The following is a 14,442-nucleotide window of genomic DNA, read 5'->3' as shown; positions in this document are numbered from 1 at the left end:
TTTATGACCTCAAGGTTAGATTATTGTAATGCTCTATTGGGTGGTTGTTCTGCACGCTTAGTAAACAAACTCCAGTTAGTCCAAAATGCAGCAGCTAGAGTTCTTACTAGAACCAGGAAGTATGATCATATTAGCCCGGTCCTGTCAACACTGCACTGGCTCCCTATCAAACATCGTATAGATTTTAAAATCTTGCTTATTATTTAAAAAGCCCTGAATGGTTTAGCACCTCAGTATTTGAACGAGCTCTTGTTACATTATAGTCCTCCACATCTGCTGCATTCATCCTTTTACTGTTTAATTTGATAATACCTAGAATATCAAAATCAACTACACACAACAGACCATCTAACTTTTTTCGGTACAAACACACAAATAACCTACCTAACATTGTTCGGGAGGCAGACACACTCTTGCAGTTTAAATCTAGATTAAAGACCCATCTCTTTAACCTGACTTACACATAACACACTAATACGCTTCTAATATCCAAATCCATTAAAGGATTTTTAGGTTGCATTAATTAGTTAAACCGGAACCGGGAACACTTCCCATAACACCCGATGTACTTGCTACATCGTTAGAAGAATGGCATCTACGCTCATATTAGTCTGTTTCTCTCTTATTCCGAGCCACCAGATCCAGTCTGTATCCAAGTCAGATGGTCAGCAGTCACCAGATCCAGTCTGTATCCAGACCAGATGGTGGATCAGCACCTAGAAAGGACCTCTACAGCCCTGAAAGACAGCGGAGACCAGGACAACTAGAGCCCAGAGCCCCCGAGACCTTGACCAGACCGGGACAAGACCACAGGAAACAGATGATTCTTCTGCACAATCTGACTTTGCTGCAGCCTGGAATTGAACTGGTGGTTCCGTCTGGTCAGAGGAGAACTGGCCCCCCCGACTGAGCCTGGTTTCTCTCAAGGTTTTTTCTCCATTCTGTCACAGATGGAGTTTTGGTTCCTTTGCCGCTGTCGCCTCTGGCTTGCTTAGTTGGGGACACTTCATTTACAGTGATATCGTTGACTTGATTGCAAATTATTGCACAGATACTATTTAAACTGAACTGAGCTGCATGATGACATCACTGAATTCAATGATGAACTGCCTTTAACTGTCATTTTGCATTATTGACACTGTTTTCCTAATAAATGTTGTTCAGTTGCTTTGACAATCTGTTTTAAAGCGCTATATAAATAAAGGTGACTTGACTTGACACTGAAGACTGGAGTAATGATGCTGAAAATACAGCTGCACATCACAGAATTAAATTACAGTTTAACAGAGATTCACACAGAAAACAGCTGTTTTACATTACAAAACTATTTCACAATTTTTACTGTATTTTGTTCAAATAAATGCAGCACTGGTGAGCAGATGAGACTCTTTCGGAAACATTACGTATGTTAATTATTCCAGAATTTTGATTGGTTGTGTGTGTTGTCTCGGGCTCCACCGTTTGAACCGGAGACACACGGTGTCTTGCAGCGACGGCGGTCTCTCAGCTAAAGAGAAACCCGTTGGTCACAGACATCAGCGGTGCGTCAAACACGCGACGGCAGGCCAGTGAGACTCACCAGGTTCGAGTTCGGCCTGCTCCAGCAGTAACGGTGGCAGTCTGTGGCAGAAGAAGTCTCGTTTCATATCAGTGGAGCACAACTCATGCTCGAGAGTGTCAGACGCCGCAGAAACACACACACACACACACCTGCTTATTACCGTCAGCACTGAAGCTGGGAGCCTGAGGAAACACACACACGGTTAGAGCCACAGCTATTAGCCTTGTCCAGATACACACACTTGATCACTTGACTACTTATATGATGTATTTCCTGTATTTGGCCCAAGTGTTCAAGTGAGGATGAAGACCACAAGTGTACAACTTTTCTTTAATTTTGCTTTAATTTCTGGTGTTTCTAATTAAATGATTAAAAAGCAGTTGCAAATGATGGACAAAATATAGGCTACTCACCTTTGCACCAATAAAACGTGTAGCACTTTGTTTTAGTACCAAATTATATATAAATCTAATTATTATTCATATTTAACTTACATTGGAAAGTTCTCGTGACCCCTCGCGATCTTGGCAAAAAGTCTCGCGATTTATTTCCACAACATGATGCATGATGGGATACACTAAGCCTTGAATACCGCGCCGGAGTGTGGATTTAGTGTGCGGTAAGGGCACTGCGCTTTGGCGCTTTTAAGATCTAGACAGTCTTGCGCACTTCCTGTCGCGTGCATGCGCCCTCAAGTGGCCAAGACCGGAAGTGTGTATTTGGACGAAGCAAGTATGTCGACGGTAAAGTGACGTGCTGTGCACACCGTCGCAGCTTAACATGTTCAAATCTTAAAAAAATTCATATGCTCTCGTTTATCTTTTTTTTTTAAACGTATGAGAACTTTAAATGTTGAAGGTTATCTGTATGTTTTTCCAGGATTTCTGCAGGTTTTTTTTTGAAGGTAAATTTAAGACTTTTTAAAAGGGAAAATCCTTGAAGTGAAGTGACGTGACATACAGCCTAGTCTGGAGACCCATACTCAGAATTGGTGCTCTGCTTTTAACCCATCCAAAGTGCGCACACACAGCAGTGAACACACACACACCATGAACACACACCCGGAGCAGTGGGTATCATTTATGCTGCGGCGCCCGGGGAGCAGTTGGGGGTTCGGTGTCTTGCTCAAGGACACCTCAGTCGTGGTACTGAAGGTGGAGAGACTCGAACCCACAACCTTAGGGTTAGGAGTCAAACTCTCTAACCACTAGACCACGACTCCCCCCCCCCCCCTAATCAAGATACATTTACTGGGGACATAAAATGACAGAAAAAAATCTTGAAGCAAGAACAAATATCTGCCAAATCAACTTAATTCAAAGGGAAAACAAGGTTATTTTTCTGACCCCACTGGCAGATATTTCTTCATGTTTTAATCATAAACTCACTTCATTTTTTATTAATTTCTCATAAAACAAGACTTATCTTCATTTCTCACCTCCAGTAAATGTGTCTTGATTGAAGGATGTTTAGATATTTGTACTGGAACACAAGACAAGAATACTGAGAAAGGGTTCAGTTTCTGCAGTTCATTTAACATTTAATGCCACGACTTTATGACCTTAAGACTTTTTGCTCGGATTTTACTTTTTTAAGGCCTTAATTTGTGGAAAGAATCATTTTTAAGACCCAAGGAAAGCCTGAAAATTAATGTCCGAATGACCTTTGATTTTAGCCCATCGTGCCATAAAAATGGGGAAAAGACATTGGAGCGTATCTTCTCTTCTAAATGATCTTTATGTTTTAAGACTTTTTTCTTCTTCTATTTTTACATTTAAATAAGTGAATTTTAATATATTTGTGTATATTGCAATCATTCAAGTTTGATTTTTTCGCTCCTCTGCTTTATGAATTCCCTGATAATGGAACATTATGACTTTAAGATACAGAAATATGACATAAATTAACTAAATGAAGCTTGGCTAAGCATTGAATTACGAGGAAAAGGCCCACAGATTAAAGTACGAATGTCATCGAAAGGGAAAAGTGGACGTGTAAAAATTCAAAATGCAGTTGATTATTTGACATTTTATCAATAACAATCTCAATACAAAAAGGAAAATTTAAATAGTTTTTACAAAGCATTCCTTTAACGATCCAAAAATGTGTTAAATTTGGTTTTATTTTTCCAAACAGACTATAATCAGACGTTTAATACCCCCGCTCTACTCGAGAGAATTTCTCAACAAATAAAAGCAAATATAAGCGTTAGTTCGTATATTATCCGAGTGAAGAGTCACGAGTTACAGGAGCTGAACCGATTCAGCGAAGCTTACACACGTGCGTCACATTTAAAGCGCTCCGGCGGAAACCATTCGGAAAGCGTTCCGGGATTATTAACTAAAGCCTCAATCATCTCCAGGAGATTTCAGACGAGCACTAGGAGTTAATACAGCTTTTCTCAATTGCTAACGGACAATTCATAAAATTCACAATTTTCTCAACACTTTAAAATACAATCTCAGAACTACACCCCAACTTGAAAAACTGTGTCAAAATCAAATATTTTACTCAAAAACATATTGTCATTTGTCATAATCCAACTTTAGCCTCAGCTGACAGAAAAAAAAAACCCTACAGCCACACAGAGATCAGTTCAAACCTACGATTGGGAATCAGGAGTTATTTTACAGCACACAACAACAATGAAGGAGCGCAGAAACTGAGAAATAAAAATTCATCACACCACCGTAAAGAGATCTGAAATACACCAGAAGAACTGAAGATGACATACATCACGATATAACATACTGGAACGCGTTTAGTTTTGAGAACTGAAGGATTCGGTCACAGTGTGTTAGCGATCGAAAAACTGAACTATACGCTACAAGTCATGTGTTTTTGTGTCAGTATTAGTTCATTCTCATCACATCTAGACATACTTCTGAATCCAGCAGAAAGGATTTTAATGCAATCCTCCCCAATCAAACAAGCATGACATTACAAAGCACACAGAGCTCAGATCTAGTGTCTGTGGAAGGACAGGTTCGAGTCTCTAGCGTGCGCTCTGCTCTGATGATTCTGCTCGCGTCGCTCTCTCTGGAAACTCCAGCCTCTCGCACTCGATCAGCTTCAGCGGCAGGTGCGCCGCGACTTCATTGGGGTCGGTGTAAACGGCCGGAGGAACGTGCTGCAAAGTCAAGGAGAGACACTCTGAAGCGCAGACATGTTTGTTTGTTAAATCTCAAATTTATGTACTTTCATTGAGTTACATGATTTTTAATTTCATAGTTTTCATTTCTAGATACTAAATCATATAATTTAGTATCTAGAAATGCAAAATATTAATTAAAAACTAATGCAGTAACTATAATTTATTACCTGTAAATCACTGTTTGAGAATAGACCTAAAAAATGAGATTTCTAACTGAAACTGTAAATCTAGAATATTTGAGCGCAGACTTAAGTTTGGTCTCTTTTCAAAGAAACAAAGTTATAGAAGTTTATTGTTATGAACAATGCACAAAAGTACTATTTTCAAATGTTATGAGAAATAATTTTTTCCAAACTTGTTTAACTCTAAAACCAAAGCCATGAATCTAAACAGGTTGTTCCAAATCTGAGGTTGATGTCTCCGCAGAACCAAACGATTCCACTAGATTTAATTTCAAAGACTTTCTAACTTTTTTTTTTCAAGACTATTTAACCTTTTCAAATCATGTTCTTGATTTTTTTTGGTTCACATAGCAAGTGCCAAAACAAAGTTTCACACCGTTCTGATGAAGAGAAAAGGTCATTCTACAGAAACGTCCACTTCTGGTATGGCAAAATGTCTTAAAATGTCTTTATTTTTCTAACATTTAAACAGAGCACATTATTAGATTACCTTTTGACTTTATGAATACATATAAATGACAGCTTAATTATTTTTTTTTTTTTTTTTTTTTTTTTTTTGTGCCATTATTTCACATGAACCATTTCTTGTCACTGGTGTTACCTTCTTTATCAGTATTACAAGATATTATGAAAGATTTTTTTTTTTCAGCACATGTAGTCAGAGTTACAGAAAATAATGAAAATGCAAGACATAAGGAGATTATGTTTTATTTAATTTGAAAGAAAAAAAAAACAGTACGGTAACACCAGTGAAATAAGAGCTGATTTACTGATCTTCACTGGAGTGAACCATGAGGAAGGTAACACCAGTGACAATTTTCATGAAAAAAGCATTTTACAAAATGTCTTCTGTAGGGTATCAAACCATATGTTGTCAATCATTGCATACTCACTAAATTTAGTAGTTTAATCCATTTTTATTAGTTTTTTTTTTACAGTTCCCTAACAATAAATAGGTCATACCAGTGACGTCAACTAAAAGCTTCATATGAAATAGTGAGCTAAATGAGAACATTTCTGATAATTAAAAAGAAACAGTGGACTTAACATGGGCTTTTTTCATAGATCTTTAGAAAACAGGAAGGAGGAAGTCAAGTGATGTCATCAGTGTGATTTTTATTACAAAATGACAGATTTTTGTCAAACGGTAACACCAGTGACACAAATCCTGGGGACCACTGTTTTCACTATATATTTTATAATATTTATTGAGCATTTTATTTTATTATAGCATTTATATAATATATTTGATAGTTATGAATACATTTTTGTAATTTAAATGGTAGAAAACCCTGATTCTGACTGCAAAATAAAGCACTTTCCCTGTGTACATGGCTGTGGGGACGAGCAGTTTTGTGGTTCTTGGAATTCTTTATAATTAATTAAAAACAAAAATTGCCACATTTATGGCGCAAGAACGTCTAATTGTTCAAATAACACATTGTTTTAATTTAAAATATCAAAAAAAAAAGTAACCCTAATGTGTTTTTCAATTGACGTTTCTGTAGAATAACCCAAAAACAAAAAACAAACACTCACCTGGAGGTCTGACATTTTACTTTCCCGTGTGCTGAATTCTCGAAGCATGTGGTTTTTTCCAGCCTGTTAAAAGCAGTGCAGAGCAATGAGGTTTAAAACATGGTAAAATCACACAGTATTCTGTGTTTTGTTGATAGAGTGAGTGAGAGGAGATTGCCTCGTGATAAAGACGCGTGTCGTTTATCCTGATCAGCACTCCGTCCACTCGCAGGAAGAACCGCAGCAGCAGGAAGAAGCTGGTGGGCATCACTCTCTGAAACAGCAGACATCATCTTTCACACCATGCACCAAATACGAGAAGACGGATCTGAGGAAACTCACGATCTTCACGCTGATCATGGACACGCCGTGATCGTGCAGCTCGTCCTCGAACAGCAGCACGTCCTCGAAGAACTTGATCTGTTCTCGCGCTCTCAGCTTCTCCATGTCGATGCGCTCGCTGGTGGGCTTCACCTGTTCACAAGGTCTGTCTGGGTCAGAGGTCACAGTTTAAGCCGGTTTAAGTGTTAAAGCACACGGTACCTGGATCTGCAGGTGGTCTCCCAGTAAAGTGCCCCTGTAATCTGTGGTGTAGGTCCAGTCGTAGCGCTTCACCACCTCTTTAGACGCCTCCGACTCGGCCCTGCACACACACACACACACACACACACACACACACACACCAGTGTCAGCATCTCTCCACGCTACGGTCAGACACACAGCGTTTCAGAGCATTTACCTGCTCTCCTGCCACTCCTGTGCACAAGCCACCTTCACAGAGTCCTGCATGTTATTGACACGCTTGAGAGCGTCGATGGCGTTGAACTCGATCCCAAAACCGTCGGCGTGCTGAATGCGCAGCACATTGTCTCCGAACAGCATCTCTGGGAGAGCCGGCATGTTCATGGTCTCTGCTAACCTGCGACAGAAGACAGAGAGAGCAGGCATTAGTATATCTGTACTGTATAAAGCGCTTTACAAATAAATAAAGGAGTCAGAAGTGAGGAGATGCTAGGAAACAGGTCAGTCTGCTGTGTGTATATACACCTCTTCATTACTGAATGTGCTCCTCTCATGTTAAAAAGGTTAATTATCTGAACGTGCTCCTCCTAAACTTTGTTAATAAAACATTATTTGTTATCAGACTAAGGAGCCAACTTTCATGTGAATATTAGGGTATTTTACTGAAAGACACAGGCCGACTCGAGTGTTTGTGCGCTCTGTAATTGGCAAGGCCTGCTTTAGTTTTTCTGTTTGCTCTGTTTAAGCTTTAATACTTTTCAGGGCTCCAGACTGAGACCATTTTTTCTGCCGGAGAGACTAATTTTTGTGAACAGTCGCACTGGCGTGACCACCATATTGTCCAAGCTCAGCCATTTCTGTTGCATTTGAGAAACATCAAACGGCAGACGAAAAGAAAGCGAAACTAAACCACACCAAGCTTCAGCTGTGCAGCGTGGACCGTTTATCAGCTCGGACCGCAACACAAATAAAGTTGTCTTAGCTTGACACACTGTTTTCCTAATTAATGTTGTTTAGTTGCTTTGATGCAATTTTTTTGTTTAAAGCGCTATATAAATAAAGGTGACTTGACTTGTCTGAGCTCAGAACAGCTTTATTCAGGAGCCAAAGTTGATTTGGCGACACTGTTACTGCACAGATGCACAGATCCAGTGAGAAGCGTCTGAATCTCTGTCATGAACAGCGCTGACATACGTCAGGAAACCAGAAGCGGTAATGTTAACTATAACCATGGTGTTGTGGTAGAAATAGTCGCATGCATTACATCATTCATTTCAGGGTTTGTACAACCTTTTGTACAGTTCAAATTCAAGCATTTTTCAGTGATTTTCAAGCATTTCACACAACTGTTTCCAGGACTTTAAAGATCTAAAATGATCCAGTTTGAAAGTCTTTTTTAATGAGATGACCAAAATATACTTTTAAATAAACACTTATGTAAAATTAAAAAAAATACATCAAAACACAATTATAACCAGTAGACAGCAGCAGAGGAGTACTTATTGGCTTATAAGTCAGTCATTTATGCTTTTTCTCTATATTTTAAAATTGTAAAATCACTATTATAAAATATCAAATCCTCAGATTTTGTCAGAATTTTACACTTCTTTGTGTATGAAGAAAGAAAAGTCACAGTGTCTTGAAAAACAAACTTTTCTTCAACTTGCTACTAAATCACACACAATCCTGAAGTCGGTCAGTTCTGTATACTAACAGAATAATGGTACATTTAATAAGAGTGGAATATATACATCTTCTATATAAAAAGAAGATTTTGCACCTGTTACTGTTGTTAATAAAAGTACTTTTTGTATGTATTAAATTAAGCTTAGTGCTTTACTGTCAAATCTGTATAAACAATAAACAAAAGAAAAATAAACGAAATGAACATGTAATATTATTAGTAACTGCACTTATTATTGCAAAACAATAGTAATTTTATAATAAAATGATCTATATTTTAATACGGCCCCCCACACCACCCCCAGCGCTACCAAATCTGCTCCTCCATCTGTGTGTGTGTGTATATATATATATATATATATGTATGTATGTGTGTGTGTTTACACACGTTTTCAACTAAAAGAAACTCTTGTTGTGTATGGTACCTAATCAGAAGCCTGATCAGAAATGGTGACAAAAGCTTGAATTTAACAAAATAATGTCTTTCTTGTTAAACATCATTTAAATAAACTAATACTTGTGTTTTATGGGCCCAAATATTTGATTAAGCTACAATAATTTTTTTTTTTAAACTTCATCAGAATGGTACACAAATAATCACTGACATGATTTGGCCACGAAAAGCTTAAACGCTCCAGATAAAAACACTTGGTCACACTCATACTGTTTGCATGGGTCTTTTTCTTTATTTTCAATCACTTGTTTTCTTTAAAAAGAGACCAAACTTCAGTCTGCGCTCTAAAGCCTTCAAGATTTACACCAGTTTTCTCAAAAAGCGTCTAGAAAAAACAGGTGAGAAATGGATTATAACTATTTCATAAATATAACTCTGTACCATAAAATGTGTCCCTGCAGCACAGAAGCAGTCATCAGTAGCACAGGTATATTTGTAGCAATAGACAACAATACATTGTATGGGTCACAATTATACATTTCTCTTTTATGACAAAAATCATGAGGATATTAAGTAAAGATCATGTTCCATGAAGATATTTAGTAAATTTCCTACCGTAAATATATCAAAACTTAATTTTTGATTAGTAATATGCATTGCTAAGAACTTAATTTGAACAACTTTAAAGATGATTTTCTCAATATTTAGATTTTTTTGGCTCCCTCAGATTCCAGATTTTCAAATAGTTGTATCTCAGACAAATATTGTCCTCCTAACACACCACACATCAGTGGAAAGATTATTTATTCAGCTTTCAGATGATGTATGAATCTCAGTTTCGAGAAATTGACCCTTAAGACTGGTTTTGTGCTCCAGGGCCATAAATCCCCTAAAATACTAAAAATTAAATAAAATCATCATCCACCTGAAATACAGTACATTGATGTGTCTGAAGCAGAAAGTCTGTACCTCTCGATGTCTTTGGACTTCATGATGTGAGTCTTAGCGGCAGTGAGAGTCCAGGGCCCGAAGCTGAAGTCCTGCTTGCTGCTCTGAAACCCCGGAGAGATGAGTGAAGACATGCTGAGACGAGCTGAGAACAACACAGAGAAACCGTTCAAACTCTGCTGCTTCCATAAACACGAACTACACGCATTCACGTGTTTATACCGCGGACTCAAGAGCCTTTAGTTGGTCACAAGAGTCCAAAACTTGCGTCAAAGACTTCAAAACTGTTGACAACGCAGGAGTAAACAGTAAGAAGAAACGAGTCCAACCTAGAATCCGTTTCCATGTACAGAGCGCACCCTCGAATTCCTCCCGAGGTCGAGCGAACAGTAACTGCCGACAGTTCCGGGTGTTCTTCTTCTTTTGGAGTTTTATGGCGGTTGTCAAAGAAACGATAGGTTCATTCCCGCCACCTACTGGGCTGGAGTGTGGAGCATTGATGGAATAAAAATAACTTACTCAATAATAATATTAAATTAATTTAATAAAAAAGAGAGAAACTTCTAAATCCTGTTAAACAGATCTAACTTTTAATTCTTTATATATTTTTTTATAATGATTCTAGCCATATTCAACCGTTTTAAAGTGAAATATTTCCAATCCCCATTTATTTTAATTCTCAACAGAAATGTTATTTTGTTATAAAGAGAACAATGTAAAAGAACATGCTGTACTGTTTCTGCTAATCCAAACAGACTACAGTTCCCAGACTCATACTGACTCATTTTATACAGAGAATAATTTAAAGCAGTATATGACCAATACCAGGTCTAATAATGACTGTATCTTCTCTTCCACTTCCAAAATTAACTCTTTCACACCCAGCTTGATTTTGAATATGATAAAGGTTTTCCAAACTTCTTGCCATCTCATTTTATTGCTGTTGGAACTTTGGCCTTAACTTCTTCTTTGCTTAGTGGAATATTAATTTCTATATGTGATCATTTCAGTGCCTGTTTTGCTAAATGTCCACAACCTCGTTTCCATCCACTCCCACGTGTGCTGGAACCTGTTTTGTTCAGTCCTTAAATAAAATGTCTCTCAGTGCAGTCTTAACATGTCTGTCTTTATTCATCTTAACAACACAACCCCAGTTTGTTTTTCTTTTTTCTCAATTGCCATGCATCCAACACATAACACATAACACAGTGCCATCCAGTGGCTTCCTCGAGTAACAGGCACAATCAATTGACTTCATCACACCCCCCTTTCTTCAAAGAAACATAAACATGTAACCTCGGTATTCACATTCAGTATAACACTCTAACTCAATATTTATGTTTGCACATTTTATACAGTTAATACAAATGATGAACTGCAAACATGAACATTTTCTCATTACTACATTTTTAACAGTTTCTTACAGATTTAATCTATCAGTGTGCATGTATGGCTGTTTGATGTTTGTGTGTCTGTGTTTGTATCAGTGTTGCAGTCATTTGAAGTGACGTGACATACAGTCAAGTAGGCATGGACCGATTACTGGTTTCAAGGTATACCGTGGCACTGTTTCAAAACCAATAATATTTTTCATTATACCATTCTTGCGGTATGAGCTGTTTTCCATGTCTCCTCAGAGACTGAAAGAGTAGGAATCCCTCAGACTGAGTGCAGTGTAGAGAGTAACACTGACCCCTCCTCCTCCTGATGGTGCGAGCGAGCAGTCAGTCACGTGTGTGTGTAGGATGACCCGGGTACACTTCACATTCAGCGTTCCTTTCCGTCTCGCGCACAGCTGCGTCTGCACAGCTTTCAAAAGTATACTTCACCGCAGATGAGCGCGGACAGATGAGCTCGACACATGCGAAGTACCACGGTGTGCACGGCTGTCCGTGAGCCCTCTTGATGACAAAAATAATGTAATAACAATGTTGCGCGGACGGCCGAAAAATACTTTGGTCTTTACGCGATCAGCAACCGGCCATTTTTTGCCTTATTGCAACTCTCTGTTCTGGACTTTGGAAATAATTTTCCAAAATGTCATTTATGTGAAAATATGAAGTCTGTTAACACAGGCCAGAGAGCTGAAGACAGACGCACAGAGAAAAATACTGTAGCAGGCAGATCACTCACTGTTCATGATGCACGAACTATTGGAAGAAAATCCTCAATATTAATTTGGGGGTTTATATGAATGTGTTTCTGAGGGGAGCTGACTGTCTTCTGAAAAGTTGACGTGGTATAATTTCACAAAGCTTGTTAGAAGAATATTCAGTTTTTGCTTTAAATTGGGTTATTATTAAACCAAATTATGTGTTTGATTATTATTATATAACTAAATGATATGAAATGATATAAATGATATGTAAATGAATTATATAACTAAAATTATTAAATAACTGTAATTACAGATTTAGGTTAAATAAAGATGTCAGTCAAATCAAAGAAAAAAATAATCAAATTATCCTGTTTCTAATATTCTGTATGTTGCTCAAAAACAAAATATATTGTGTCCAGCAGGAATTTTTTATTTATTTTTTCCCTTGTCATTTAAAAATAAGAACATTTCAGAGCTGTAACAACAATACAGTGATACTGTGAAACCGTGATATTTTTGCTTAAGTTTATCATACCATCAAAATCTCATACCCGCCCATGCCTACAGCCAAGTATTGTGACCCATACTCAGAATTTGTGCTCTGTATTTAACCCATCCAAAGTGCACACACACAAATTTTAACATTTATTCAAATAGAAAACAGTTTTGTAATAATATTTCACAATAATACTTTTTACTGTTAATTGATCAAATAAATGCTATTTTGATAAGCAGAAGAGATTTATGTCAAAAAAATTAAAAACCTTAATGTTTCCAAACAACGTTGTGTGTGTGTGTATATATGTACATTTCATATGATATTTTTACGACCTTTGCAATGTACTGTTTTGAACCAATGTAATGAACATAGTCAGGTAGGTTACCATGAGATATGCAAATCTGATGTCAGAGCAAGGTCCCTTTTAGGTGTTTTTTTTTAAGCTTTAATGTGAGTCACTATTACCATTACCTTTCTCCACAAAAGTTGGCATGCAGTTCTACTTCTGACACTGGAAATGTTGCTGTGCACATTGGGCACTGGGCCTCAAGTGTCTACACATTAAAGACAAAAAATGTGTGCAGGGCAAATTTTGTAAAATAGGAATTGATAATTGACAACGTTCTGAGGGTGACTGCAACATTGGATGAAGGTTAGGGTTAGGGTTAGAGTTAGGGTATATAGGGTAAAATGCGAAATTGGTTAGGGTTAGGGTTAGGTTAGGTTAGGGTTAGGGTTAGGGTTAGGGTTAGGGTTAGGGCTAGGGTTAGGTTAGGGTTAGGTTGGTGCATATAGATAAATGCGAAGAGTGGTCACTTATTAAGTGGTCGACCCCCCCATATCTCGTGACCCTTACGGTGCTAGAGTGCTCAAAACTTGGTTTATTATACTCCTTGGGGCCCCCCCAGTCGATTACCCTTGGTTTTGTTGCTCTAGCGCCACCAGGTTAGAGTTAGAGTTATGGTGGGAAGAGGATCGTTCAGTTCTGTTGAACCTAGAGAGCTGAAATTTGGTGTGTATACTAATTCGATGATGCCAGTCGATTGCACTTGGTTTCATCAAGACTAGCTCCACCAGGTGCCGAGATATATCATTGATCACTTACTTGAGGTCGCAAGTTCTAGGGCTAGGGTTGAGGTTGTTAAGTTCCAGCCCTAGGGTTGAGTTTCAGTGTGCTAGGGCTAGTGTTCAGTAAGTATTAGCTCTGATCAAGTTTAGGGTTGAGTTTAAGGTTAGGTGTTTTAGGTTTAGTTTGTGTTATGGGTGTGTAAAATTATAGTGTAGGTTCCCTTAATGTTAGTGTGTAGGGTTAGGTTTTTACGTAGGATCAGGTAGGTTAGGGTTAGGTTAGGTTAGGTCATATAGTTAGGTGTTAGGGTAGGTTTGGGTTAGGGTTTAGGGTTAGGGTTAGGGTTAGGGTTAGAGAGGTTAGGGTTAGAGGTTAGGGTTAGGGTTAGGGTTAGGTTAGAGGTTAGGTTAGACGTTAGGGTTTTGGGGTTAGGGTTAGTTAGTTGAGGGTTAGAGTTAGGGTTAGAGGAGTTAGGGTTAGAGGGTTAGGGTTAGGTTAGGGTTAGGTTAGGGTTAGGGTTAGGGTTAGTTAGGGTTAGGGTTAGGTTAGGTAGGGTTAGGGTTAGGGTTAGGTTAGGGTTAATAGGGTTAGGTTAGGGTTAGGGTAGGGTTAGGGTTAGGGTTAGGGTTAGGGTTAGAGGTTTAGGGTTAGGTTTAGGGTTAGGGTTAGGGTTAGGGTTAGGGTTAGGTAGGTTAGGTTAGGTAGGGTTAGGGTTAGGGTTAGGGTTAGGTTAGTTAGGTTAGGGTTAGGTTTAGGGTTAGGGTTAAGGGTTAGGTTGTTAGGTTAGGGTTAGGTTAGGTAGAGTTAGGGTTAG

The 14,442-nt window shown here is 38.2% G+C and overlaps 1 protein-coding gene across 2 annotated transcripts; it reads right to left on the bottom strand.

Annotated features, from left to right (window-relative positions):
- Window positions 1-4,049: 4,049 nt before the first annotated feature.
- tiprl (TIP41, TOR signaling pathway regulator-like (S. cerevisiae)) lies at window positions 4,050-10,419 on the bottom strand. 2 transcript variants are annotated; one of them, XM_042765656.1, is made up of 8 exons: window positions 10,292-10,419; window positions 9,984-10,107; window positions 7,155-7,334; window positions 6,959-7,058; window positions 6,758-6,889; window positions 6,594-6,689; window positions 6,437-6,499; window positions 4,050-4,691 (listed from the first exon to the last, which is right to left on the bottom strand). In XM_042765656.1, exons 2-8 carry the CDS (start codon window positions 10,094-10,096, stop codon window positions 4,557-4,559), a joined length of 819 nt encoding a protein of 272 aa, XP_042621590.1. In that variant the 5' UTR covers window positions 10,097-10,107; window positions 10,292-10,419; the 3' UTR covers window positions 4,050-4,556. The 2 variants fall into 2 exon arrangements, with proteins under 2 accessions (XP_042621590.1, XP_042621591.1); XM_042765657.1 differs by having other exon boundaries at window positions 10,185-10,361.
- Window positions 10,420-14,442: the final 4,023 nt, after the last annotated feature.

This window comes from Cyprinus carpio, chromosome A10 (genome assembly GCF_018340385.1).
Source record: "Cyprinus carpio isolate SPL01 chromosome A10, ASM1834038v1, whole genome shotgun sequence".
Taxonomy (NCBI): Eukaryota; Metazoa; Chordata; class Actinopteri; order Cypriniformes; family Cyprinidae; genus Cyprinus; species Cyprinus carpio.
This window is presented reverse-complemented; position numbering and strand designations above follow the sequence as displayed.